The 27,826-nt window shown below is 55.5% G+C and overlaps 1 protein-coding gene and 2 long non-coding RNA genes across 10 annotated transcripts; 2 read left to right on the forward strand and 1 right to left on the reverse strand.

Moving 5' to 3' along the window:
- Positions 1–23: 23 nt before the first annotated feature.
- On the reverse strand, positions 24–6,032 carry LOC115288348. Its single transcript, XR_003906954.1, has 3 exons — positions 5,834–6,032; positions 3,331–3,758; positions 24–1,499 (listed from the first exon to the last, which is right to left on the reverse strand). It is a non-coding gene; the product is annotated as an uncharacterized LOC115288348 (long non-coding RNA).
- Positions 1,251–2,123, forward strand: LOC115288349. The gene is made up of 2 exons (XR_003906955.1): positions 1,251–1,443; positions 1,885–2,123. It is a non-coding gene; the product is annotated as an uncharacterized LOC115288349 (long non-coding RNA).
- Positions 3,784–27,826, forward strand: IKBKE (inhibitor of nuclear factor kappa B kinase subunit epsilon). Of its 8 annotated transcripts, none has more exons than XM_029935613.1 (22): positions 3,784–4,047; positions 4,529–4,615; positions 6,388–6,506; positions 7,157–7,297; positions 7,700–7,829; positions 9,305–9,486; positions 10,230–10,390; positions 11,265–11,375; positions 11,655–11,834; positions 12,414–12,610; positions 13,323–13,387; positions 13,472–13,563; positions 13,716–13,802; positions 17,519–17,594; positions 17,717–17,829; positions 19,725–19,801; positions 22,130–22,169; positions 22,906–23,007; positions 24,184–24,280; positions 24,989–25,101; positions 25,311–25,382; positions 27,105–27,826. In XM_029935613.1, exons 3-22 carry the CDS (start codon positions 6,420–6,422, stop codon positions 27,496–27,498), a joined length of 2,517 nt encoding a protein of 838 aa, XP_029791473.1. In that variant the 5' UTR covers positions 3,784–4,047; positions 4,529–4,615; positions 6,388–6,419; the 3' UTR covers positions 27,499–27,826. The 8 variants fall into 8 exon arrangements, with proteins under 8 accessions (XP_029791473.1, XP_029791475.1, XP_029791476.1 ...); XM_029935615.1 differs by having other exon boundaries at positions 6,392–6,506; XM_029935616.1 differs by lacking the exon at positions 4,529–4,615.

Here is a 27,826-nt window from a genome sequence, read left to right on the forward strand (position 1 = left end):
AGAAGCCAGAAAAGGAGACCAGGTGAGTATGAATTTAGGAAATGGCCTTAATGATAATCCACTTTAAATGTTGATCTCAGTAGGTAAATGAAGCTTCTTTTTACTCCGGGGTTAGCAACTCTGGCATATTACATGTGCCAAAGACTCATTCATCAGTCAGTCAACAAACACTAAGGCTCGCTGTGTGTCAGGCACTGTTGTACAATATGGAACAGGAAAAACAGATAATGGAGTTTTCTTTCTAGTCTGAGGGAGAACAAAGAGGTGTTACTCCAAAGTGAAGTGTGACTCCAAAAATGAAACGATGTAATAGGTAGTTAGTGGCTGGGTAAGAAGTAGGACAGTTAATCAAGGTTTCTGTGGAGCCTGGGAAAGTTGATCGCTAGACATCCAAGTAGAAATATCACAGACTCTTGAATATATGATTGTGGGATTTTAGGGACAGATCATACCTGCAAAGAAACTTGGGACCTATTTTGTTATGGGTGTATTCAAACTATGAGATTCCCAGGGAGAATATGTAAATGGAAAAAAGTAGATCCCAATCATTAGAAACCCAGTAGAGAAGAAGGAGCTGACAAAGAAGACAGATAGAGGGAGCAAGTGACAGGTCCGTGGCTGGGAGAGCAGTGTCACAGACGCCAAGTGAAGGACATGTGTCACCAGGAAGGGAGGCTCAGCTGCCCAACGCTGGTGGGTAAGACCAGGCCAGCTGGAGCAGCGGCCGTTCTGTGGTGGCCTGAGCTCTTTCTGTACCTGGGAAATGGGTCAGAGTGGAGCGGGCTGGGCAGCCACTGGGAAGGGAAGGTGGAGGCGGGAAGTCAGCAACTGATGTAAAGGTGCTGTTTTAAACGGGGAGCATCAAAAGGGACCAAGGGACCCGGTTTCTGGTTGTTTTAAAGGGCATCTCTGAGGCCTGCTTGCTCAACAGCAGGATCCAGCAGGATGAGAGGAAGGAATGTGCCGGAGAGGGTGAGTCACAGAGGACAAATGGAAAGGCTGGCCGTGGCCACGAGAAGAGGCGCTTCTGTCTCACTGGAGGGAAGGCAGTGTGACGCAAGGCAGGCAGTGGATGTGGGGGCGAGAAGATGAAGGAGCGCCCTTTCATTTGCTTCTTGTGTTTCAGTGACGTTTAAGGCGAAGGCTTTAGCTGAGGGCAGGAGGGAGTGGTGACAGGAGGCTTGGAGAGTCCAGAAAATGAGTGAAGTCTTCTTCCATACCAAGGAAGACAGCGCCTGGTGGCACAGGGTTCCATTTTTCTCAGTGGCTCGGCTCTGCTCCCACGAGCCCTTTCCCCACCACTTGGGGAAGGAGAGTCCGATCTGGCTGCGGTGCATGGCCCCTCTTTCCCCCAAAGCTCACGGCCGGAGCTGAGTGGTGAGGGTGGCGAGAAGCAGGGCTCTGAGACCTCTTCACTCGGCCCTCCATCAGTGTTGGCGCACGGTGAGTACACACGGCCCTCGTCCTTCTTTCCTTTAGGGTGCCGGCAGGGGAGGCGGCTGTGACAGACAGGCCGTGTAGGGGCAGAGACAGCAATGAATATTTACATCAACTCTATGAGAAAGACTGGGTGACTTGCCCAAGGTCAAGACCCAGCAGGATGGGCAGAAGGGATGCGCAGCACACGACAGCACACTGGAGGGCTGGCCGAGGGGTGGAAGGAGGACTCCAGCCTCTGGGACCGCGAAGCCCCTGCCCCGCCCACGACACACCCAGCCTGCCTTTGTAGAGGGTAGACGTGAGCTTTTTCCCCTGCGAGCTGCTGAGCCGCTGTCAAAGACCCCCCTCTTCCCACTGCTGCTCCTTGTCCTACCTTCCAATTGCCACTTGTATTTCTAGGACTCCTCAGAGCCACTCAAGAAAATGTGCTGTGGCCTCTTACAGACTTCCACCACCTCCTGCGCCTCCCCACCGATGAAACAAGGGCCACGCTGCCCAGCTGGGACAAGAGTCTGTCCACACAGAGGATGTGACCTCATGGAGGATGCTGGGACAAGGAAACCTGTCACCACACAGGGCTTTGGCTCGCCTCCCACCTCCCACCTTCCCCCCTTCTCTAGCCTTACCACATGTGGTGTCCCCAGCAAGCCGCCCTCTCCTCACACCTCTGTGCCCCTGCACGTTTCCACTGCCTGAAATGCCTCACCTCAGACCCCCAATTCGCTGCCTCATTCCCCTCCCTCCGAAGTCTGGTGGAGCATGCTTTCTCCTCCCAAGCCCTTCCTGACCACCCGCTCTCTGCTGCTCCCTGTCGTGCCAGGTTCACTAGATCACCAGCTGAGGTGCGTGTCTCAGACCATTCACCGGGCACTCTGAACCCTGGCTCTTGGGGAGAAGCCTGGGTCTCATCTGTGTGCCCTCATCACCAAGGGCCACAGCTTCCCACCAGGTGCTAGACACACGTCCATTGTTTGGAAGGTACTTAAGACACTGGGAATGACAGACTGAGCTTGCTGGAGAGAGAAGAGTAGGGTGCTGGCAAGGACCGATCAAGTTCACCAGGAAAAAAATGGGCAGACTTAACCTCTGGCTTAAAACAACAAAGGTTGGTTTCTCCTCAAAGGTACACGTCCCTTGTGGGCCAGCAGGGGGCTCTGCTCGCGACAGTCGCTCAGGCGACCCAGACTGGAGCAGACACCGAGTCTAACAGATTCAGGGTTAGAGGGCAGGCGCTGCGGGTGGGTGGGAGTGGGGGAGTTCTCGCACCAGCGATGAAAGGCTTTGTTTGGCCCCACGTCATCAGAAGGTGCCAAGAAGTACCATTCTCCCACATTTCAGGCAGGTGGAAAGCTGCGAACCCGGAATGGAGAGCCAGAGAGGGTCTTGCAACATTTCTCCTGGGTCCACCGCGAGCCAGTAGGGCAGCGCTCTGGGCAGGCCCGGCAGCAATGCCTCTGGCTGTGGGGTTATCAGCAGGTATATCTATCTGTTCTCAGCTGGGCTCCAGTTCTGTGTCGCTGTGCTAGGGGTGCGGCTGCCAGAGGAAACCACCAGGTGTGGCCTTGGGAAAGTCCCTCCAACATTCTATAGAAACATGGAATTTCCTGGTTTTAACCATTTCTTATCCAACTGCCATCTCGCAGTTGACCCGAACAGTGCAGACCTCTCCAGCTTCCTAGGAAATTGGATGTGGGGCACTGAGTCTCGACTGGGACATTGGCACACCTTTGTGCCAGCCCCAGCAGTCTCTGAAGATCACGGGCAAATTTCTAAAGGTGGGTGGGCCTCAATGCTTTCGAAGTCGGTAAAGCGCTTTCCAGTTTCCCTAGCATTCCCATACCTGTGTTCCGAGTAGTCGTCCACACAACCAGTGGAGTAAATGCTACTAACCTTGGTAAAGAAACCGGGAAGGGATGTGGACTGTGCTCAAGGTCATGCTGGAGGGCATAACATGGGTTCCAGTGTTTGCTCCTGGGCCTCTGCAGGCTCGCTGGGAAGATAAGTCAGACCCAGCTCCTGGAGTGGGAGGCACAGGTCTGGGCCTCCCTGGGACTCTGGGGTGTGGGAACTCGGTCTTCCCAGGTTCACTTGCCCAACCTGCTCCTGCTCAGTGGACTCAGAGCAGGGTCCTGGAGTTCTCTGCTCCATGAATGGCAGATGCCCAGAGGGCACCCCGTGGGCACCACTGCCGCCCAGCCTCGGTTCCAGGCTTCTCCATGCCTCGAACTCTGGTCCCGGCACCTCCACTTGGGAGCTCAGAGCATCCTTTCTCTTCTCCTTCCTGCCAGAGGGCTGCCGCAACCCAGCTGCCTCTGGCCCTTTAAGAGAGAGAAAGAACCAAATCAGGAAGTGTGAGAGAGCAGGGCCGGCTCAGAGCAGGGTAGAGAGTCGCCCTGAAGGCAGCTGGGGAGGACACCCTCTGCCCCCGACCCTCCCAGCTCCAGGGGTGTTGTACTGCCCCTGCAGCCAACCCAGCCTTGGGGTCCCCCAGGGGCCGTGGCCACCAGGACATTCCGCGCACAGCCGGGGATGACAGCACTTACTGAAAGCTCGGCGGGTGCCACGCGCTCCCGCAAGCCTGCAAGCCACCATCGCAGCCAAGATGGGGTGAGTGTGCCGAGTCTGCAGGGGTCACTGGACCGGGGCAGGGGCCCAACCCCCTCGGGCAGTGCCCTGAATGCTATTTCTGGTGGTCACCCTTGCAAAGGACTGCTCGGAGGTCAGAGAGAGAGGCGGGGAGGGCTGCTGAGTGAAGGAGAGCTGCCATCTGCCTCCCACGACTCCTTTCTGGGCTCTGCTTCCCAACACCGACACCCTGTTCAGCTTCCGTCTCCACACTTTCCTCCCGCCTGGCCCTTGGCACCTGCCCTCGCACAGCCTGGGGTCTCTCTCCCTGGCCCCAGTGCCAGGAGTGGGGAGGAGCGTCTCCTGGAGCCACTGGGGAAATGGGCTGGAAACCCCCAGCCCTGTGGGGGAGGGTGACAAACAGGAAAGGGTTAAAGGGCTGGGGCTGGTGGCCTTTGACTGTGGCTGAGAATCACAGAGCACTGAGGGGTGCCTCTCATCCGCCCTCCTCTTTCCGGTGCAGCTCAGCTCCTGGACTTGCCACAGACAGTAAACATAACAGACGCGTGCCCCGAAGAATCTGACGGACCCGTGGCTCCTAGAGCACGGGGTAAGTGCTTTGGCTGCAGTAGAGCCCCCAGGAGGAGGACGGGGTTGCAGACAGTGGGTGGGGCAGGGGGAGCCCAGGCTCCACCACCCACCCTCATTCATCCAAGCAACTCCGGAGAGCAGCCCTTCCCTGCACCTGAGCTGGGGGCCAACGTGCACCCACAGCCAATCTGATGCACCACCCATCAGCTCCCAGGCACAGCCCTGGCAGGACCAGGAGCAGAGCCCAGGCCACACCGCCCTTCCAGGGCTCTGCCTTTTGCACAACACTGTGCATTCCCTCGGTCATCAGCTGTGCCCTGCCCCAGCACCAGGGCCTGAGTTGGGGAAGAGCCTTGGGAGGATTATGAAGGTAGTGAACTTGGCTGCCCACCAGCTCCCCAGACTGGACCCCTTGGCCTTGCTTTCCATGTGCCCTGCCAGGCTTCACATCCCCAGACCTGCAGCCATCAGGATCCTTCCTCAGCATCTGGGGTGAGGGGCTGATGGGCTGAGCTGAGCTATTAGACTGTCTCTCTGTGTCTCCATTGCTTCTGTAAAATGCACACACTCAGTACTTTCTCTGAAACTAGGAACTGGCCACTGAGTCTCTTGAAGGGGCCTCTGGCTCAAGGAATTGCCGTTCTTAAGATTTGCATTGTTAAAAATATTATGGAGATAAGGCTCAAAGAAAGCTAAGGGACCGTAGGAGTCCAGGCTTGATGACCCTAGGGTTGAGAGCCTATCAGATGTTAGAAGAGGAAGAAGCCCTATCTAGTCCAGCCTTAATTGGAGAGTAATTAAGAGGTGGTGGCCCTTCTCAAGGTCCTTCTCCCAGTCATCCCATTAAGACCGGACCTGACCCTATTTTTCAGAGAATTTGATTTTGATTCTCGAGGCCACAGTCTCAGGCCCCAACTCTTTTAGAGGAACTGGCCTTTGGAGAGCCCAGGATGGGGGCAAAGATGGGGCATGGAGTTGGAGAGGGTTTCAGATTGTCCCCGGGGCTCCTGAGCCCTTGGATTTGCTGGTCTCCCGCCTCCCCAACCCCTTCCCATGCACGCACAGCCTCACACACACACTGCTGGTCTCCCCCTCCCCGCCCCCTTCCCGTGCACGCACAGCCTCACACACACACTGCTGGTCTCCCCCTCCCCGCCCCCTTCCCGTGCACGCACAGCCTCACACACACACACTGCCGGCGGCAACATGTGTCGCTCCTCTCCGTAGTGGCGCTGACCTGGCCACACTGGCTGCCTGGTGCAGTCGTTAGCTCACAGCAGCAGGAAGTGGTGGGCCCAGGCGAGTGGGTGGAGAAGGGCTCCAGGCTCATGTTGCAATCCTGGAGATTTGCGGTGGTGTGGTTGACTCGGCCTGACCTGGGGCCCTTCCTTCAGGCACTGTTTCTGCTTCCTGGGACAATCCCAGGCCTGGATGTCAAAAACCCAGAACTCTCAGTGCCTGGGAGAGGGAACAGAGGAAAGGTTTGTCTCTGCAGAATGGCCCGTCGGGGGAGGTGGTTGGAGAAGATGGGGAGTGAGGACAGGTAGAGTGACCTGTGGTAGGACAGGCGCAGGCTGTGGGCTGAGGGCCCCAGGGCAGGGGTGGGGAACAGCTGTACTTCTTTTTGGAGAAGTTACTTAACCTTTCTATGCTTCACACTTCCTCCATCCCCTCGCCCCCAGAATGGCCATGTGGAATCCTTTGTAAGATGGTCTTGGGCACCCATCAGGCCACCAGAGTCCACCCCAGTTCAGGAATGGAGTTCTCCACCCCTGCATGTTCTTTTTCTAGGCAGAAGGCAGCCAGCCAGCCAGGGGCAGGAGATGCAGAGCACCGTCAATTACCTATGGCACACGGATGACCTGCTGGGGCAGGGGGCCACCGCCAGTGTGTACAAGGCCCGAAACAAGGTAGGACACGGCCCTCACCGGGCCCCCTCATCTGTGAAGTTCTTGGCCCGGTCAGTCCCCCGGTGGGCAGTGAGGCAGAGGCCTCTGGACCTTGTCCTGTGTAATCTGAAGCCGGTGGACACTGCAGCTTTGGAAAGAGGTGTGGGGAGCTGAAAAGGGGTCCTTGGGGATTAGGAGCTTCGGACAGGTAAGAGAGAAAGACACAAGCCCTCGGTCCAGGGAAGTGGCAGCAAATCTAGGAACAGCCAATCTAGGTGGGAAGTAGGACTTGTTTGGATTTGCCCTGCCTTTGTCACAGCACTGTACTGTGACATAGGAGACATACTGCACCATCCTGTCTCAAGAGGTGAAGCCAGACAGAACGGGTTCCAATCCCATCTGTGCTCCTGGCACCAGGGCGTGGTAGCTGCCGTCATGGTTATTGTCAAGAGAAATAGTAATAGTAACAACGGACCATCCCCTGCAGGGTATCTGGTGCGCAAGCCCCTGTCCCCAACCAACGCTGGACCTGCTTCTTTCCCTCTGAGTAGGGGAAGGAGCTGAGTCCCCAGCCAGGCTGTCTCTGCTCATCTCTGGTGTCAGGCAGGTGGGCTGGGGGTTGGGTGTGCTCCCCTGGGCAGGGGTGGGACTTACATTACCTCCCACGGCAGAAATCCGGGGAGTTGGTTGCTGTGAAGGTCTTCAACACCGCCAGCTACCTGCGACCCCGTGAGGTGCAGGTGAGGGAGTTCGAGGTCCTGCGAAAGCTGAACCACCAGAACATCGTCAAGCTCTTTGCGGTGGAGGAGACGGTGGGTCCACTGCTTGGTCAGAGGGAGGCGGTCTTGTCCTTGACCCTCACAGGCTGGAAAGAGTCAGGTCACAACAGCATGGAGACGTGGTCACATGCTTGTCAGCAGGTCAGCCAGAGCGGCAGCCTGTAGAGTGGCGTCAAGAATGTGGGCTGGGATGTGCACAGGGAAGTAAGGACGGGTAGTAGGGCCAAATCAAAGAGGGCTTCCTGGAAAAGGGAACTTTGGGCTCAGGTGTGTGGGGTCACTGTAAGGCCAAGGAAGGAAGGCCAGGTCAGAAGCTGGGACCTAGAGAATGGGGGCTTTGGGCCCTAGGCTGAGTCACCCCCCTCTTGAGAAAGGGAGGAGATTTCCCTTTTCTGTCCCCAAGCCTCCCGGTCTCTGTCCCACCCATACCCACAGGGGGGCAGCCGGCAGAAGGTGCTGGTGATGGAGTACTGCTCCAGCGGGAGCCTGTTGAGTGTGCTGGAGAGCCCGGAGAATGCCTTCGGGCTGCCGGAGGAGGAGTTCCTGGTGGTGCTGCGCTGTGTGGGTGAGCCCCTCCCTGACCCCCACCCAGAAGTCTCCTCCCTCCTTCCCTCCTCCCCCTTCTTTCCCTCCTCCCGCCTCAGACCGGCCCCAGGCCCAGCCCTCAGGGGAAGGTGATGTCCCAGAGGGTCTGAAACAGGTAGCCAAACACAGAAGACGTTCTGTCCCTAAGAGGCTCTGGTTCACAGACCAGGACAGAATCTGTCCCGTGTCCAGGACAGACATTGATGAACAGACAGAATCCAAGTACAGACTTTGGATGGCGAGTAACTTCTTCTGCAAGACCAGCATTTCCAATAAATTTTAACTTGGTAAATGAGCAATATCTTGCAATATGAGTAGTATTGATGCCAAATGATCCCAACTGAGCCAATGGTTCTTGAAATTTGCTTTGATATACGAGTGCTTTGGATAACAAGCATCTTTCCAGAACGGATTATGCTCGCAAACCAAGATTTTACCTTATCTGACTCCTGCTGATCAGCAGTCTAAAACTCCAGCCTGAAAAACAATTCTTAAGGCAGTTTGTCCACCAGAATTCATACAGTGCTATACACAATAGCTGTGAGATGAAACAACACACATGTCAGGGACAGAGGGATGCACAAACAAGACAGGGTATATATACATATAGCGGGATACGATTCAGCCTTAAAAAGGAATGAAATTTTGACACATGCTACATGTGGATGAACCTAGAAGACACTGCTGAGTGAAGTAAGTCACAGTCAAGTCCATAGGGACAGAAAGTCAAATGGCATGTGGCGGGGGCGGGCAGAAGAATGCAGAATGATAGTTTAATAGGTAGAGTGTCTATTTGGGACACTGGCAAAGCTGTGGAGACGGACGGCGGTGATGGTCACACAACAGTGTGAATGAACTCAATGCCACTGAAGTTTATACACAGAAAATGGTTAAAATACTAAATTTTATGTTAGATATATTTTATTACAATTTTTATTTATTTTTTTTTAGTGTTTATTTATTTTTTTTTTTTAGTGTTTATTTCTTTTGAGAGAGACAGAGGGTGAGCAAGGGAAGGCAGAGAGAGAGGGAGACACAGGATCCGAAGCAGGCTCCAGGCTCTGAGCTGTCAGCACAGAGCCTGATGCTGGACTCTAACCCACGAGTCCTGAGATCATGACCTGAGCCAAAGTCAGATGCTTAACCGACTGAGCCACCCAGATGCCTCTATTACAACTTTTTAAAATAAATCAGACAAGAAAAGGGATGCCATCCTTGGGGAGGCAGAGACACCGTCCTTTTTGATTTCTTAGAGAATCCCAGTGGAACCTTGACACCATGTCTTTGGGCCCCCCTCCTTTGCCCTGTCCCTATGTCTGTCCTGCTTTTCTTGTGGCTCTGTCAGCCCATGCGAACTCTCTGTCTGGGCCCAAGGACAGCCTCTCCCCCAAAAAGAAGTCCCAGACACTGAGCTGTTCCTGGCCAGAGAGCTAGCAGCCCACCCTCTGTCCCCAGTGGCCGGCATGAACCACCTGCGGGAAAACGGCATTGTCCACCGGGACATCAAGCCTGGAAACATCATGCGCCTCATGGGGGAGGAGGGGCAGAGCATCTACAAGCTGACGGACTTTGGGGCCGCCCGGGAGCTGGATGACGATGAGAAGTTTGTCTCTGTCTATGGCACTGAGGAGTACCTGGTAAGCGGGCTGTTGATAGGGGCTCTGGTCAGTTCCCCCGCATGGGGCAGGGTATCTGTCACCCCTGCACCCCAACCAGAAGAAATAATTCTGTTGTCCAAGACAAAAAAGGTGGTGCTGCACCCTGCCTGGGCCCCCTGTCCATGTGTCCCTGCCCTAGTGTCCCTGCCTGGAGCCTGGTGCCCAAGTGTCCCTGCCCGGGGCTCCCTGCCCAAGTGTCAAGTGTCCCTGCCCAAGTGTCAAGTGTTCCTGCCCAGACCCCTCTGGCCAGGCCTCCTGCCTAGGTCTCCTTTATGCAGTTAGTTCCTTGATGTGGTCCTCACCAAGGACGGGTCACTGCTTATCACCACTTCCCCAGGGCAGAGGGTGGGCCCATGGAAATGCTCTGGATGAGTGTGGCTAACTCCATGCCAATGTGGTTGGGGTTTTTTTGTTTAAGTTTATTTACTTATTTTGAGAGAGACAGAGAATCCCAAGCAGGCTCTGCTGTCAGTGCAGAGCCTGATGTGGGGCTTGAACTCACAAACCGTGAGATCGTGACCTGAGCCAAAACCAAGAGTTGGATGCTTAACTGACTGAGCCACAGAGGCGCCCCCACACCCATTTTTGAAATGACAAAGGAGATGATTCTAATAATTCTGTTTTCACCAAAAGTGGTGGGAGGAGGTATGATGGACTGATGGGGGCTCCGGCCCCTCACCCACCCGCCGCTCCGTGGCTGCTCTCTCTTCCCTCTTGGGCAGCACCCTGACATGTATGAACGGGCGGTGCTTCGCAAGCCCCAGCAGAAGACATTCGGGGTGACCGTGGATCTCTGGAGCATCGGGGTCACCCTGTACCACGCAGCCACCGGCAGCCTGCCCTTCGTCCCCTTCGGTGGGCCACGGCGCAACAAGGAGATGATGTACGGTGGGCTTTGGGCAGGGAACAGAGGGGACAGGCCCTGGGCCTTCCTCCACTCCTCCCTGCTGTATCTCCTGTTCCACCTCTCACTCTCTGGTCCTCCTCTGGGCCACCCCAGGCTCCTTTCCGGTCCTCCTTTATCAACCAATCAAACAAGAAGCTGAGCCCCACCCTGACTGAGGGGAGATGATCACAGTCCCTTATCTTAGCTCAGTGCTTCCCTTTAGTGCTCCGCTGTGTCACCCGCCTCAGCTGAGGCCCCAAAGCGTGCTTTCAGAACCTGCCAGGGGCAAAAGAGGGGCAAGGACCCAGTACCCCTCCACCGCACCCTGCCACCCCATTCCTGGTCAGAGACCTTCCCAGGTTTCCTGCCGGCTTATCCAGAAGTAGCTGGAGACAGCCGCTGCTCCCACTGAGGGCACTGCCCAGAGCAGCAGAGGTTCAAGGTGGATTCGTGGGAAGGTCCAAACACCCACCTCAGCTCAGGGGTCCAGCTGTGTGGAATCTGGGTTAGGTTAGGGCAAGGGGAAGGAGATGGGCAGGCGACAGACGGGGGCTGGCAGGGAAGGCTGGACTATGAAGGGAGGGAGGGTCTGTGAAGTGGAGCATATCCAGGACAGAGGTGCCGAGGCCGCCAGCCCCTGGATGCGCAGTAAGGGGGTGGAGGAAGTGGGCGGTGACAAGGGGCAGAGAACTTGTCTGGAGATCTTGTTGGCTGAGGGCCAGGACTCTCGACTTCCATTTCCAAGCTAATTCGCTAATTCGGAGTGGCCGGCTGATGGGAACCAACACGCTGAGCCCTCCATGCTGAGTTAGCCATCCCTTGAAGTGTGACAGTCCAGGAGCACTGCTGACCTGGTCCTGTCCTGCCCCAGGTACCGGATCACCACGGAGAAGCCGGCCGGGGCCATCGCGGGCACTCAGCGGCGGGAGAATGGGCCCCTGGAGTGGAGTTACACGCTCCCCGTCACCTGCCGGCTGTCCACGTGAGTGTGGCCCTGCAGGAGGGGCAGAAGTCTGGGCTGGTGTCACCTACCCCTGCGGAGAGAGCCCTCCCTCTGAGGCCCCCCACTTGCAGTCCACTTGGGTGCATGGCTTTCCCTTTCCACCTCGCTGTTCCCATCCGGCTGCCAGAACGGCTTCTTCTAGCTCTTCCTCCCCATCCCACCGTGCCCGCCACCTTGGTCCTAGCTCATTCCATGAGAATGCCCCCCATTGGCCACTCAAAGAGGATAAGTCTGACCGTCTCTGTGTCCTGGGCACAGGGGGCTGCAGAGCCAGCTGGTGCCCATCCTGGCCAACATCCTGGAGGTGGAGCAGGCCAAGTGCTGGGGCTTCGACCAGTTCTTCGCGGAGACCAGTGACATCCTGCAGCGGGTCGTCGTCCACGTCTTCTCCCTGTCCCAGGCGGCCCTGCACCGCGTCTACATCCACGCCCACAACACGTGAGTGAGCGGCAGGAGCCCCAGAACATTCTCTGCCCGAGCAGAAGGGCGGCACTCTGTGGGCTGTTTCGATAGGAGGGCTTCTGGGCCCAATCTTAGTTTGGAAAATGTTGGTTCCACAAAGTTAAAGTAAAACAGTCCTTTCAGTCCTTCCTTTGCTGTTAGACTCCAGAGATCAGCAACCTTTTTAAGGGCTGTGTGCATGCGCGCGTGGGGGGGGGGGGGGGGGGGGGCAATGTATTTCCCAAATGCATTGCTCATGGAAATCTTTATTTCTGGAGCATTTTATAGGACTCAGTGGGTTTTCATGGCAGTGTTACAGGAAAGGGATGCGAAGGCAGAGGCTGGGTATCAGAGCTCCTGTGTTCTGTTCCTACCGTCTCATCCCCCCTAACACATGAGCTCTAACCTTTGTCTCTCCACCCCAGATTAGAGGGGAAATCACCCAGTCCCTCCCTTTGAAAAGCTAAGCCCTCTCCATGGATAAAGTCTTAGCTGGGGTTTGGGTCCCCTGGACCCCTACCCTGACTGCTGACACTTCCTGCCCTCCCCTGCTCCCCTGCCCCGCTGTGTGTTTAGGGTAGCCATCTTTCTGGAAGCCGTGTACAAGCAGACGAGTGTGGCCCCCCAGCATCAGGAGTACCTCTTTGAGGGTCACGTCTGCGTCCTTGAGCCCAGCCTCTCAGCGCAGCACATCACCCACACAACAGCAAGCAGCCCCCTGACCCTCTTCAGCATGGCCAGTGAGACCCCCAAGGGGCTGGCCTTCAGGGACCGTGAGTAGGGCCACTCAGGCTGGCTCTTCTTTGCTATGAGGGGCCGGAGTTTACGATCCAGGGTATTGATGAATGTTTCGGTGGGTGTTTCTTTGCACCCACCGGGCGCAGAAGGCAGATCTGGCCTCCAGTTCTACCACACCTCTGCAATGCTGTGTGACTCAGGCCAGTGGCTTGCCCTCCCTGGGCTTCACAGTATCCACGGAGCTGTGGAAGAGGGGGATCTGGGTTTAATATGATTTCCACAATCTCTGCAATCGGTGGGAGAGCCTCGGATAGTTTGGGTTGGAGGAAGCAGGAGCCTAAGGTGATGGAGGGAAGCAAGGGTGGTCAGGGCCCCAGAGCTTTGTCTTCCAAGTTCTAGAAAAAGTACCAATTCTTCTCATTTGAGTGATGCCCATCTCACCCTCCTCAGGGTCTCCAGTGCTGGAAAGGAGAATTAGCCTTGAGACTCCTGGGCATGAGGGTGGGTTTAGCCCATCTTCTGGCTGTTTCTGGGACCTTGGCATGAGGGTGCAGTTCTCCAAAGAGGACATGAGGGGGCAGTGAGAGACTGCAATTGTAAAGGAGCACATGAAGTGCATTTATTTAGGCTGGGGGGGTAGTGCTCTGCAAGAGGTGGAAGAGGGGTGAGGGCGGATGGGCGTGGTGAATGAGGAAAGATGAACTTAGGGTTCGTCCAGACCCCCTCAGATGGGGTCTTTATCTACAGCCGCTCAGGACATCCCCAAGTTCTTCCCCAAGGTGGACCTGCAGGCGGATTACAGCACTGCCAAGGTGAGAGGCAGCCTGGGCGGGCAGGGAGGGGTGGGCAGGGGGGAGGGGTGGAGAACCTACCTCTAACCTCCTGTGTATTTTCAGAGCGTGCTGGGCGCTGGCTACCAGGCCCTGTGGCTGGCGCGGGCCCTGCTGGCCGGGCAGGAGCTGATGCTCCGGGGGCTGTACTGGTTCGTGTGAGTACCCCTGGGGTCTGGGGGGGGGGGTAGGGCAAAGCGGAACAGCCAGGCCAGTAGACCCCTTCTGCAGGGTCCTGGGGCCCCTCCCGCGGGTGCAGGGCCCTCACTCCCTAGGGAGGATGGAGCTCTGACTCAGTACCCCTTGGCAGGGAGACGCTCCAGGTCACGTGCAGGCGGACACTGGAGGTCACGCGGATGGCCCTCCTGTTCCTCAGCAGCAGCCTGGGCACCGAGAGGTGGGTGTCCTGCCCAGTGCAGGGGTGCTTTGCAGCAGGTGTGAGCTTGGACCCCTCAGCCCTTCTCTGACTGCCTGTTCTTCACCCCCAGTATTTCCAACCATGCCCCTCGCCTCCCCACACCCAGAGCTCTGGTCCTTCCTGCTGTTCAGGGGTGCAGAGGGCACTCTGACCCCGTCCCTCATTCCCGACCCTGCTAGGTGACTACATGCATACCTCTCCTGCGCTGCAGGGGGTGGGGAGGAAGGGGCCCATGGGGCATGGCCTCTGCAGGTCCGAAGCCTCAGAGTAGCACAGCACCCCCCAGGGCCTGACAGAGTTGGGATTGGGTGGTCTGATCCCCCACGCTCTTCCTTCTGTCTCTGTCCTCACCTTCTCCATCTCCCCTGGCCCCACCTTGGGGCTCCATGCCCACCACTCCTCGGACTTGAGCTGATTAGGGGTGATGGGCCAGATACAAGGAGACTGGGAGAAAGGGGAGGAGGGAAGCAAGCTAAGGAGTCTGGAGATGAGAAGCAGGAAGACTCCCTTGGCCGGAGCACTTTCGAGCAGTGGGCACAGCCCCCTGAACCTTGGAAGGCATGGGGGCTGTGGTCCAAGTCGTAGGAGGGGCCCTGCAGGCCAGGGAAGCCAACTGTGGCTAGAGCCTTCCTGCCAGGAGAGCAGAGACTGCGTGACATACCTCTTGTCCCCGCCCCTCACATCCCCTGGCCCTTATCCTCAGGAAGATCCGGGGAGTTTCCTGGGGGGGGGGGGTGTTGACTCCCTGCTCCCTTGAATGGCAGCAGCAATGCCGATGATGGGGCAGAGAGGGCAGTAGTGGTGCCGGAGGAGGCAGAGGAGAGTCTCCACATGGTGGTAGGTATGAGGGGCTGCAGTGGCACCAGTACTGCTTCTCAAACAGAGCTCTGTCCAGGGCACAGAAAGGGGGTCCAGGGTTAGATGTGACCCCGTGCACAGGTCTACATCCCCCTGCAGGAGGTAGCCATTCCGAGGTGAAAGAATGGTTGGTAAAGAAAGACTAGATAGAGGTAGAGGCAATCATGGAGGTCTTCCTGGAAGAGGTAAAGCTTTAAAGGCTAGAGTGAAAGAGAATACCTTGAGGTGGAAGGTCCTGTGAAGAGACAGAAAAGGGGGCCGTGACTGAAGAGACTGGGGAAGGGATGCTGGTGAGGTTTGTTGAAGTCATAGTCAAAATGGGGGAAAAAAATGGAAAGTATCCCAGAGTGAAGGTAGAGCAGGGTGGAGAGGTGGAAAGCAGAGGAGAGAATGCACGGAGGTCCTGGAAGGTCCCGCTGGCAGAGTGGACCCTGATAAAATGACCGGTGGACTTCTATCGTAGGTTCTGAGACCGGAAAGAAATGGGTAGAGAGAGCATTTGTGGTATTTATCTGCCCACTTGCCCTGGACCGAGGACTGTGGAGAAGGGACAGTCAGCCCTGGGCCAGGAGTCCTGGGCCTGCTGGCCACTCTTGTCCCCGTTCTGGCTCCACGGCTCCTCGGAGGCCTGGTGCGTCTAGAGAAGGCAGGCTCAGCAGTGCCTGCTTGGAGGCGTATCTCCGCCTCCCACCAAGGAGGAGTGCGGAGAGCAGGAAGAGCCCTGAGCAGAGAGTCAGAAGCCAGTCCACGCTCTTCTCTAGGGACCTCAGGCCACTGGTATCTCCCTCAACCTGAGCCACTATTTCCTCCTTTTCAAAATGAGAGAACTGGATGATCTCTGAAGCCTCCCACCTCAGACGCTTTGTGATTCTGTTCTTTTTTTGAACATCCTTAGACCTGTGAATTCTGGAACCTGAGATACTTTAACAAGCCCCAGGCATAAAGTGGCTGCCACTGCCCAGCTGGCTGCTCACCTCTCCCACGGCACACTCCTGCCTCGGGTCCCCAGGACAGGCCCTCCAAGTCAGACCTCTTTGGCAGAGTGTCTTTGCCGTTGTCCCGAAGCTCCCTGGTCATCTCGGGCAGCTGCGGCCATGCCGTGGCACCATTCAGACAGCTAGAACTTGCTCAGGGAGCCCCAAAAAGTGTGTGTCCCTGCTCTCTTGCCAAGGGCTTTAGCTGTTTGATCCCCACAAACACTTTCCTGAGTGGCAGGAAAATTTATCTCCCCATTATGTACATGAAGAACCCAAGTCTTGGAGAGCTGAAGTGACTGAGCCCAGATCACGCACGACAGGCAAGGTGGCTGCTACGAATAACACTCAGACCCGTCTCCCCTGACTCCCTGCCCCGCTGGACCAGGCTGGCCTCCTCCTCTTCTGCCAGCAAATATTCCATGCCCTAAGATCCATTTGTACGGTCACTAATTCATTCAACAATCGTGTATCGAGGAACCATTGCATGCTGAGCACTTTGCGAGGCACTGGAGATAGAATGGGGGACAAAGTGGGCAGCGCCCCCACCCTCATGAGGCTTCCAGTTCATTCCTAATGCTCTCCCATCTTCTTTCCGTACCCCCGCCATTCCCAAGCCAAAGCACACAGGATTCTTTCCCCTGAGTCTTACCATGATAGAAATAGTATATGCTGATTGTAGAAAGCTGGAGAATACAGATAAGCAAGCGTGAAATACAAGCACCACGTCCTGTCGCCCGGAGCTGGGCTGTCGCCCTTGAGTCATACACGTCCTTCTAGGTAGTTTTCTACTCTATGCATGTAAGTATATATAGTTACCAGCATGAGATTTTACAGTACGTGCTCTTCTAGAACCTGCTTTTCTCAGCTAATGAGCTCTCCGGCCCCAGGCCAATGCACTTCATCTCCTCTAAAGTCCTCTACCATCAAAGTAGCCCCCTGCTTTCCTTTTCTAGCTGGTTTTATCCAAGCCAGGGTCCACTCCAAGATCGCGTTTTGTGTTCAGTTTTTATGCTCCTTAAATCGATTTTGATCTAGACAGACCGCCTCTCCCCTCCCCCTTCATGGCACCAGCATGTTGGAGGGACAACACCCATTGTCCCACTTTCTGGACTCACCTGGTGCTTCCTCTCGATACCCTTTGGCTCTTTTCCTTTTCTCCCAGCATTTCATATAAACTGAGAGTTCTCAAGCCTGGATGGACTCAAGTTGAACATTTTTTGGCTAAATAGATCACAGATGACACCAAGTACACTTCGTATCTCCCCCTCATTGGGTGGGGACCAGCTAATTCCTCTATTGTGTGGTCACATTTTCCCTGTGAAAGAACCAGTGTGCTGTTACTTTGGCACAACACAAATGTTCGTGCCTTAATCGTGAATCATTTATTTTAACACCGTGCCCAAGCGAATCATTTCACTGGGGGCAACACAATGCTAATCATCCCAGGTCCTGGAATATTATTGGCTAGTATTCTATAAAATATCACTTTCCCCTTATTAGTAAGCTATTGGCTATTATGAAGTACAGTATCTACTGGGAAGAAAATTTAGTTTTTCCTGTAGTTGTAAATATTCCTATAAGGGAGTTCATTAACAGTCACCTTGCTTCATGGACTCGTGAATTTTCATAGATTCACGTTGTTTCCATCTACCTCAATCTTTACTCCTCTCAGTGCTCAGCAATGGTATGACTTTGGTGAGTAGGGGCCTCTTGACGTTGGTTCCTCTGGTCCAACCACAAAACTCCCCAGATACCCCAGAAGCCAGCAAGGCTGTCCCAAAGGTGCCATCCTCAACATGAGGTCACAGAGCTGTGCCTCCCAATCCCCCAGACGTGTCCTTTCTCTGTCCTTCCCTGGAGGTTCAGCAGTGTGGCTGGGATGCCCGAGATGCAGGAACTGAAGAGAATCACAGAGCTGAGGTCCAAGCTACGGGCTGTGAGTGAGGCTGGGGCTGGGGGGGACTGTCAAGAGCAGAGCTGGGGGGTTGGTCAGGCTGCCATCAGCACCCAGAGCTGAGGACCCCCTGGGGGTCTGTCCCTTTGATTTTTGTCCTCCAGTTGGCTGAAGCCCTCTCCAGATGTTCCCACAACATCACAGAGACCCAGACGAGCCTAAGCACCCTGAGCTCCGAGCTGATGAAGAACCGGGATCAGGTACTTGCGGACAGAAGGTCTGTGGGAGTTTCCTTTTTGGTTGGATGGGGGTGGGGGCAGCGGTGCACAGCTCAGAAGGTCCAGCAGCCTTTTTTAGGAACTGGCCTGCTTTCTCCCTTATCTGGGCAAGGATGCTGGGCATGGGGTAGTAAAGTGAGATCCAAGAATGTGCAAGACCGTCCCCTGAGACTGGCCAGAAGTAGAAAAGGACCTGGGGTCCTGCACCCCCTGGGAGTTCGAGAGTAAATTAGAAATCCTGGCAGGTGCGGTAGTTCTAAACAAAGGAATCATTTTGTTCCATTTCTCTTCTGAACCTTTGCTCAACTCTTTCCCTGGATTGGAACTCTTACTTGTATTGTCTCATTTAATCCTCAAAATCACAATACTACTAGTATGCTGCTCTTGTAGATGAGGAAGCTCACGTCAGGAGGCTAATGTGCCCTGGGCCACAGCCAGTAAGTGACACATGACAGTGACGGGGCTTCTGGTCAGGTTTGCCCACCTCCAGAGCCTACGCCAGGGATTTACACCCTCGAAAGCCTCATTCTCCCTTTCAACAAACATAAAATCGCCCACCCCCCACCTCCCAGCCCGGTGCCAGGGGCTCCACCCTGACCACTTGCTCAGTGCCTGCACGGATCCGTAACGCAGGCCCTTAATTCTGAAATCAAAGAGCTCTGAAAACTGTAGGGTTTTTTTGTTGTTTTGTTTTGGTTACAAAACCTGACCTCGGCCGACAGGAGGCTCTTTCTTAGTCTATCCATCCCGCCTACAGCGAATGTTCCTCCAGGTCTCTGACCGTGGACTGTGTTTCACAAGGGATGCTGTTCCACAAGAGAGCCTTTTAAAGAACTACCTTTGTAAAATCAGAAGACCCCTCATTCGCACCGTATCTAGCCTGAGTCTTTTGGATAAAAACCGGTTGTGAGGTCTCGTTCATCCCATGTTCTCTGAAGGGCGGGTGACCCAAAGAGCCCCGGGAGCCCTCTTGGGCCCTGCCCAGAGTCCACCCCAATAATAGCTGAGATGGGGTCGCTGGGAGGGGCTTCTGGAAGGAAGTGTAGCTAAATAGGCCTGAGGGTGAGGAAGAGCACCCCTGCCCCCCACAATACACACACACACACACACACACACACACACACACACACACACACACTTAACATCTCAGACAAGGGGTTTGTATCCAGCCTGAAAAGGGAAGGAAGAAACAATATTGACCTTAAACGCTAGGGGGTGAAGGTCCTTAAGAGGTCATCTCCCGCGTTCCCCTGCCTCCAGGCAAGACTGAGGACCCTTGGATTCATTGTTGGTTTAGATAGGGATTGTTGATTCATTTATTTAAGCACCTTCTATGTGCCAGCTGTTGACTATGCCAAGAGGGTGCTGTTTCTATTCTTCCCAGGCGACCAGAGAGAGATTTCTGCCCACTCAGGACACCCCAGGGTCCGCCCCAGGCACTCCCAGACTCTCAGGGTCCGAGGCTCCTGCCTGGATTCTGTTCTCAAACCTCCTAGTGTAGCAAAGGCCATTCTGTGCCCTGTCCCGATTGGCTTTTTGTCTATCTTATTTCTTACTAAGCACCTTGTGTGCGTATGTGCCGATGAGAGAGAGAGAGAGAGAGAGAGAGAGAGACAGCGAGAGAGAGAGAGCGAGAGAGAGAGACAGCGAGAGAAACAATAACCATCGGAAAAAGGTGGCTGGCTGACCCCAAGGCACTTCAAACAAGCTTAGGGACAGGAGAGTCACTCTCATTTCTGGACTAGCCCCCAGAACTGTGGCAACGAGCCTCCTTCCGCAGACAGGCAGCTCCCCCACACCTCGCAACCCCCGCTGGCCCCGCCACCCCCTCCCTCCCCCTTTACTCTGTGCCGTTTGATTCTCCCATTGCCTGGTCCCTGTCTCCTGCCCACAGCATCCAGCAGATTCAGTGCTGTTTGGACAAGATGAACCTCATCTACAAACAGTTCAAGAAATCCAGAATGAGGCCGGGTGAGCCATGGGGAGAGCGAACACAAACCCCCCCCAACCCCCGCTCTCTTGCTTCTCTCCCATCTCTCCCTTCTTCCTTCCTTCCCTCTGCTTATCCACTCGTTCTCAATACAGCACCGGTGCTGCTGCTGGAGGTTCCTAAGTGGATGGTTCATGTGGGGCCAGCAGGGGTGCAGCTGGTCTAGGGCAGGGTCCCCATGTGAAGTGAGGGATGTGACGCCTGTACCTAATGCCATGTAAGAGGCAGAGATGGCATGGGTGAGGGATTCAGCCGGCTGGAGCCTGGCTGCTACGGGAGAGGTGACCTTTGAAAGAGACCCCTCACCTCCGCAGGGCACTTTACAGTTTAAGGAATGTTTCCCTATCCGCTCTGTCTTTGGCTCATTAAAATAGCCAGGTTTCCCAGACAAGGGAGGATCTGAAGAAATGTCATGTAGCCACTTGCCCAACTAAGCCTGTGTTTTCTGCTTATCCACACAAAGACCCTCCGGGAGGGGCAGCTCATTTACAAGCTCAGGGATGGGTGGCTGCTTGCTCGAGGTGACTGCCATCATGGGACAGGGTAGGACAGAACCCAGGGGAGGACTGGGGAGTGGGGGAGGGGGCCTGGGGGACCCCAACTGACTCTTGGAGTTGGGGAACTAACATGCCAGGAGCCAGTCCCCTCCCTTTCCGGTCACGTTGCAAGCATCTCCCGATGGGTCTTGAGTGTCAAGTTCTTCTCTGTCCCTAGAATTACCTAAAAAGCACTGACCCACAGAAATGTGATGCCAGCAACATACCCAACTTTGAGTTCTCTACGTGCCAACATTTAAAAAGTAAAAACACTGCATGGTGTTTTAGCTTATGGGCAAGTAACAAATTGTATCATGTATCTTGAATGTATCATAGATAAGCTGCTATATAACGGTCGCCGCTTCAGAAAGCTGTGAAATTAGGTGATTAACTAGTTGTTACATAACCTTCTAATTTCTGTATAAGTTTAATTACGTGAAATAGAAGTTGGGGTTTTGATTTTTTTTACTTTGCTTTTCTGTTTGGAGTGTAATTGTAACTACTGTAGTGTAAATGATGGAAAATAATTGCATATGTTAAAAAAATAAATAGAAAAAAAAGAAGTGAGAGGAAAAAAGTAAAAACAAACAGCTGAAATTAATTTCCATAATATATTTGATTTAACCCATGCATGCTCTTCACTTATTTAATGCTTATAAAAACGCTAAGTACCATTACCCTCCCCTAGTTATAGCTGAGGAAACCAAGACCCTGGGAGACTAAACAGCCCAAGCAGTCCAGGTCTGGATGCTTCTGATTACTCTGCTTTACGCCTTAAACAGTTTTGTTTCTATGGGTCTGCAAGAGTCCTTTATGAAAATTAAAAAGGAAGGGAAGAATAACCCTTGACTGCTACCCCCTGGAGTGTTGAAAGACGCCATTCTGAAATATGCTTCCTGGTTTTCTCTCTCCCCTCACACTCGTCCTGCTGTTACATATGATGGATGAGGAAGCCCACTCGGTGAGGCGAGGTCACCTGCCTACCACCTCCTGCTACCAGGAGGCTGGGCTGGGACTTGGAGCTGTGACCTCACAAGTGCTCAGCAAGCGAGAGCAAGGCCCAGGACAAAGAGCCCAGGGAGGGGGTTCTGCTGTTAGGGAACTGGGAGGGGGGCAGCAAGGCAGACCTCCCCAGTCGGGTCATCCTCAGGAAGCCACTAGCCTGGAGGACCATTCCCTTGAAGCCCAGGAGGGGGCAGCATCTCCCTACTCCCATGAGCATCACAGGCGTGGCCAGGGTCGCGAAAACCAGCTCTTCTGGCAAAAGTGGCTGGTCCAAGAAGGGGGGTGGCAGAGAATGGAGGCAAGGGACAGGGCGGTGGCCTGGCTTATCCAGCTCATTGCTGCAGAGCCCAACTGGCTCTGCCTGCAGCCTGAATGGCCAGGAATGGGGCCTGCAGGTGCAGGCATCAGCCGCTCGGGAGGGGACTTGGATGAGGAGCTGGGGCTGACCATGCGTCCTTCAAGGTCCTCGTGCACCACACCCTGCCCTGACATATCCCCAAGTATCACCTCTCCACACCCGGCCCCAGGAGCCCTACAGCAATTTCTCTGCAGCTTCATGCCTCCCCCTGCCCCACACCCCGCTTGGCATAATGCAGTTTGCTGGCTGTTTGTTTCACTCCTTCTGCCCTTCCTGAGTCCTGTGGGCTGTGAGCTCCCAAGGGCCCAGGCTGAGCCACCTTCATCTTTGTCCTTGTCCCCACACCCTCGTGGCATTCTGTTTTGTTAACTGATTGGACAAGTGACAACATTCCTATCTGTTCCCCTCAGGCCTTGGCTACAACGAGGAGCAGATTCACAAGCTGGACAAGTGAGTGGCCCGTGCCCTTGGCAGGTGGGTGAGCGGGAGGGTGGGTGTGCGGGCCAGGAGCGGTGCTCTCTCTCTCTGCCTGACCGGACCTGATGGAGGGCTCTGATCCAGGCCGTGGCTTAGACAGAAGAGACGCGGCTAACTGTATGTGGGGCAGGTTATCCGGGGTCAGGGGAGGGAGATCATGTAGCTGACTCAGAGGGAGGTTTCTCTGAAGCAGTCTTGATGTAACTGGATGTATTTCTAGTATGAAATGATGTATTTCTTTTCCTAATTGTCCTCACTGACTTCCGCTCACCACTTACTGCTTCTGACCTCCGCCTGAGCGCTCCCGCATGCCGCTCTCCGCTCCTCTGTGTCCTGGACTCTCCTCTTCCAGGAGACCCTCTCTGATTTCAATGGTCACTTGTAGACTCACTCCCCCGGCTCTACACCTGCCCCTAACCCTTACACACACACTGTCTCTCTCTCAGTCTCTCCAGAACCAGCTCGTCTTCCCTGTGAGGACTGAGTCTGCGGGCGTGTGTGTTTTCTGAGGCCCCTTGCCCTTCTCCCACATCTCTCTGTTGCTGTGTCGTGTGTACCGGCTGCTCCGAGCCCACGATCCGTGTGTGTGAGCATCATTTCCTGCTGGTTTGGACAGGCAGCCCCGCCGTGGGTGCCGGACGCTAAGAGATGCTGGCCTTGTTTGGCTCTGGTTGCTTATCTCTGTGCCTCGGGGTCCCTGTCTTTTCAGAGTGAATTTTGGTCATTTAGCCAAAAGGCTCCTGCAAGTATTCCAGGAGAAGTGTGTGCAGAAGTACCAGACGTCCCTAGTCACGCACGGCAAGTGGATGAGGTAATAGTCGGGCCTTCCCCGCTGAGCTGAGCTCATGGACCCCAGGGCCCTGCCGGGCCTGGCCCTCCAGGCGTGCAGAGCCCTGACTGAGGGGAGTAAAGGCACAAAGGCCAGAACAGGAGTGGTTTTGTGCACCTAGGTGATTTCTGTCCACTAGGTTATTTTATCCCACAATATCTACCCTAGGTAGTACACATATCACCCCACTCCACAGATGGGGAAACTGAGGCTCAGGGCCCAGGTCTCATTCTCAATATCACACAGCTAGTAAGTAGCGGACCAAAGATTAGTATGTGTGTATGAACTGCTTCAAAAATCTGGCTTATTCCACATTCCCAGGTGGTTGTTAGGAAACCCCCTCTCTGGGGAGAAGAGCTCTCTGGAATGAGGCCCTCAGATAGAACCCTCTCGTAGGGTCCCCAGTAGGGGTTTTGGGTTTTCCCTTCTCAGATGAGTCCCTCCCTCCTTCCTCTGCCTGTGAGAACACCGGCCCCTCCTGAGGGCAGGTTCTCAGGCCCCGATGACCTGTGGGCTTGTTCTGGGGCTGAGACTCAGGCACTCAGCCATCCTCACGTTAGAATACAGGCCCTCCACCCCCAGCCCACCACACATTCTGATTTAATTGGTCTGAGGTCAGGCTTGCATGTCAGCAGTTTATAAGCGCCTCCAGGTTAATTCTGATGTGCAGGCAGGGGTGAGAATCCACTGCTGGTTTATCTGTCCTTGGTTTGGTTTCCTTTTTGTGCAATGGGGAAAATGGTCCTGCTCACTCCCTCCACGGAGAGAAAAAGAGAATTCATTTATGAAAGAGTCCTGACCTTGATTTGCTCTGGAAATGGGGCAGTTGCCATAGTAAGTGCCTTAGGATGGGCTTCCTCTGTCTGCAGCCTAACCTGGCCCTGAGCTCATCCTTCCCAGCACGTGTGACGGGCCCGGCCACCTGTGGTCTCACTCTCACCATGGTTCAGATCGGCCCTGGGCCATCTCAGTCAGAAGTGTCCATGGTGGGGGTGAGGGCGCGCTTGGGAGGAGGCAGATGGCCAGGACCCCTCATCTCCATCCTCTGCTGTCTGGAAAGCCTCTCCGCGTGTCTGGGTGGTGACCCCAAGGGCAGCTGGACGGGCCCCTGTCAGAATGAGCAAACCCAGCTCTGACATTTTACCTGCTCCCTTCCAGGGAGGTGCACGAGACCAGGAACCACCTGCGCATGGTCAGCTGTTCCGTGGCTGCCTTTAACACAGAAGCCCAGGGAGCCCAGGAGGGCCTTGGCAAGGTGTGGGGCCTTCCGGGGGGCACCGGGGCTGCTGAGAGGAAGCCAGGTCAGTCAGGCACCCTGGGGCCATGGGGCCATTCCCTGAGTCCAAGCACTTTGTGGGGCTGGAGGTCTCTAACACACAAATGTGCCCTAAGGTGGGGACAGAGAGAATGGAAGGCACTTCCGGGTGGTCTGAGACTGAAGGTCATTGCAAGGACTGAGCTTCCAGAATGCTGGGACATCTTCCTCAGGCCCCGTGCAGCCGGGGAGGTTCCAGGCTACTCCTGAGAGAGGCAACATGAACTCTCCGTGGTCTTTTAGTCTGCCTTCTGGGGAGAGACCCACACACGGACTCCGGGAAGGCTGCGTCTCTTCTCCGGTCCCCAGCCCGAGGCACCTGCAGCTCCTTCAGAGGCTGGCTGGCTGCCCTGCCCCTTCCCTGCAGCTCCTGGCTTGTGCTGGGCCACAGGGGTGTGGGGTAGACCCCGAGGAACTAGGCAGTCTGGACCATTAACTCCAAGCACAGTCGAGTGAGGGTGGCTGTCAGCCACGCTCCCAGGATGGGAAGCCGGGGCTTGCAGGAAAGGCTTGGGCATTCTGGGTGCCCCGGGGATGCAGGCCGGGAGCCATCTTGTTACCTTTTCCTTAGCCTTCCTCACACCTCCCTTACAAGGAAACACACCTGCTGGCCCCTCCCTTCTGACTAAAGTGTGGCTCTCCCTTCAGCTCCTTGACCAGTTATCTCACCAGCTCCTTCAGGACAGAACAAAGGAGGCTCAGGTCTCAGCACCCCCCACAGCTCCCCATCCCAGCCCTGCACTGATGGACCTGGTTCTGCAGTAAGTGCTGGAGAGAGGAGGCGGGGCGTGTGTGTGGAGAGACAGGTGGGGGAGAGGGGAGGGTGCAGAGGAGAGATCTGGAGGGGTTCTGCCTCAGGCCTGGGAGGCAGGAATCCAGAGAGTCTGGGTGGTGGGCTTCCTGGGGAAGGGGTCAGGCCGGAAGCTTCGGCCTCAGCCACAGCCCCCTCTCTGGCCTCTGCCTTGGACAGCATGCAGGAGCTCTGCGAGGAGATGAAGCTGCTGGCCTTTGACCTTCAAGACAACAACCGCATCATTGAAGGGTAAGGAGCTCCCACTGCACGTGGGGACGGGTGGCTCCTCAAGGCACCCTGGGTTCCCTGTGCCTGCCCACGCAGGTGTGAGGACAGGCGTCCCTCTTCCAGTCACTTCAGAGCTCTGGCCGTGTCCTTAGGTGGGTTGCCATCTTCGTGAGCTGTAGGCTTTTGCTGGAGTCTTGGGGACATGAGCTCAGTGTAGACGGCAGGGCAGGGGAGGGTGGTGGTGCTTGGAGGCATGTGGATTTGTGGCCAGTCCTGCTTCCTGGGAATGTGGACTCCGCCTAATGCCTCCCCCAGACTGTTCTTCAACCTCCACGACCATGCACAGAGTCCCGCGCCAGGAAACTGCGGCACAGAACTTGGGTTAACTGCCCGAGGCCTGTGTGTCTCTGGCCTGTGGGCTCCGTCTTCGGGCACGCGTTCCCAGGGCCGCCACGCTGCAGGCTCAGCCTCAGGGACTCTGGGTCACCTCAGGTCAGGGTCGCCTCCCCAGAGTGGGGGCAAGGGGGGCAAGAAGGGGTGCAGCAAGGCTCAGACTTTTGGATTTTTTGCACCAGTGCCGTTCACAAAAGAAAGCTGGAGAATAACACACTGACAAACTTCTCACATAAGTAAGCGCATTTGATGGGGAAAAAGCCCTGTCATCTGGTCGTCTTTCTCTTATAAAGCACAGTTTTAATACCCAAGAGAAGAGGGGACCTAATCTGGGCATCAAGGATGGTCCTTGCCCTGAAGGTCAGAGGGCCTGTCTACATACACACCCACTTGTGCATGTGCGCGCATGCCCCACACCCTCCCTATCACCCTTCGTCTGTCACTTCCCCTTGGGGTAACCAGGGGCACCGGGAATGAATCTGCACAGACTCCAACAGGACCTGCCCCCTAACTGCTCCTTCCAAACTGCCTGAACCTGGAAGGTTTGTCCCGCTTTGAGCTTCAGTTCCCTCCCCGTGGCCATCCCTCCCTGCTGGCGGTAACTAGGGATTAAGAAGGATGGCCACTTGCAGGGGAAGAGGGGGCCCAGAGGGGAAGGCTCACTAAATGGCAAGTGCTCCCAGGAGCTGGGAGCTAGGAAGCCAAGAGCAGAACTTTCCCGAGCTTCAGGCTGCTCTTGGGCTGAGGAGGCCTGGCCCATCCTCTTAACCCCTGCCAGGGGGAGATGGTTTCCCAAAGGGCACTCCTGGGCAGGAAGTTCTAATTTTAGTAGGGACATAAATTTTTCTTGCTGTGATACGGAGTTTATTTACAGATAACTCGAAACTTTATTTTAGCGAATGTTCACTTCCTGAGTCAGAGCTGTAGCCAAAGAGCCCACAGAAACAACTCGAATTCCTCTCCCCACCTCCCCTCCTCCTGACTTTTGGCTGCATTGGATTTACCAGGGGTGCTTCCAAGGGACTCTGGTGCCACCAGGGGTTGGGGATTTTATAAACTCCCCAGGGGATTCTAGAGGGTAGTCAGGGATGAGGACCAGAGTTGGGGGCAAGGACGCGACAAGCAGACAATTGAGGACTTGGAATGGCTGGGTGCTCCTGAAAGTTGACTGCGTTAGGTCCTGGGGTGCTGGCTGCAGGCTTCTCCGCCTGGGCGGGGAAGCTAACCGGTAGCTTAACTTCCAGGTTAGGCAGGCCCCCGGCAGCTCCTGACTCCTGATGTCCGAGCTCCATGGGGCGCACGACCTCCTGAAGCATTAGAATCCCTCAAGCCCTGCTCTCCTGCCTGCAGTGCGGGACCTGACGCAGGGGGATGTCCCATCTCATCAGCCTACCTCTCTCCTGGCCAACAGCTGGGAGATGTCACCAGCATTACCTTCCACTGCCTCTCAGCCGGAAGCAGCCCAGCAGGACCTGGGGTGCCGGGCCATCTCTGCCAGGCCACTGCCTGGGCTGAACTTTGTGTCTCGCACAGGCTCAGGTACGGCTCCTCCGTCCCCCGGGCCTGCGTGGCTAAAGCTGGCAGGCGGTGGGGGAGAAGAGACGTGAATCACTCCCGTCGGCCTGCCCACCCGCCTCCTTGGGTTTACAGGCCTTCACTTCTCAGGGAACAGAAGAGGAGGCCTCTAGGGGTTCCCCCAGGAGACTGGGTCAGACGACCTAATTTCAGTCTTCTTTCCTCTTAAGGGGTTTCCTGGGGAACATACAACCCTCCCCTCTACTATGATTTCTGGGGGTCCCCACCTTCAGCCTCAGGCACTCCAGAGCCTGATTTTGCCTCTACTCTTGGGCTGGCAGAGCCTGGCAGAGTTGAGAGAATGAGCGGTCGAGGCCAGGTGCTCGTGCCTCAGGGACCCTCGTCCTCCTCTCTCTGCCCGAGGCACCGCCGGGCTCTGGGAAGCGCAGCCAGCTGCTGTCAACAGCGAGCACAGGCCTGTAAGTCCAGTGGCCAAAGGAGTTAAGAGGCTTGCACCTTGAAGAAGTGGAATAAATGTGGCGTGGCCTTCTTTTCTA

Source organism: Suricata suricatta, chromosome 3 (assembly GCF_006229205.1).
Source record: "Suricata suricatta isolate VVHF042 chromosome 3, meerkat_22Aug2017_6uvM2_HiC, whole genome shotgun sequence".
In the NCBI taxonomy this organism is placed as follows: Eukaryota; Metazoa; Chordata; class Mammalia; order Carnivora; family Herpestidae; genus Suricata; species Suricata suricatta.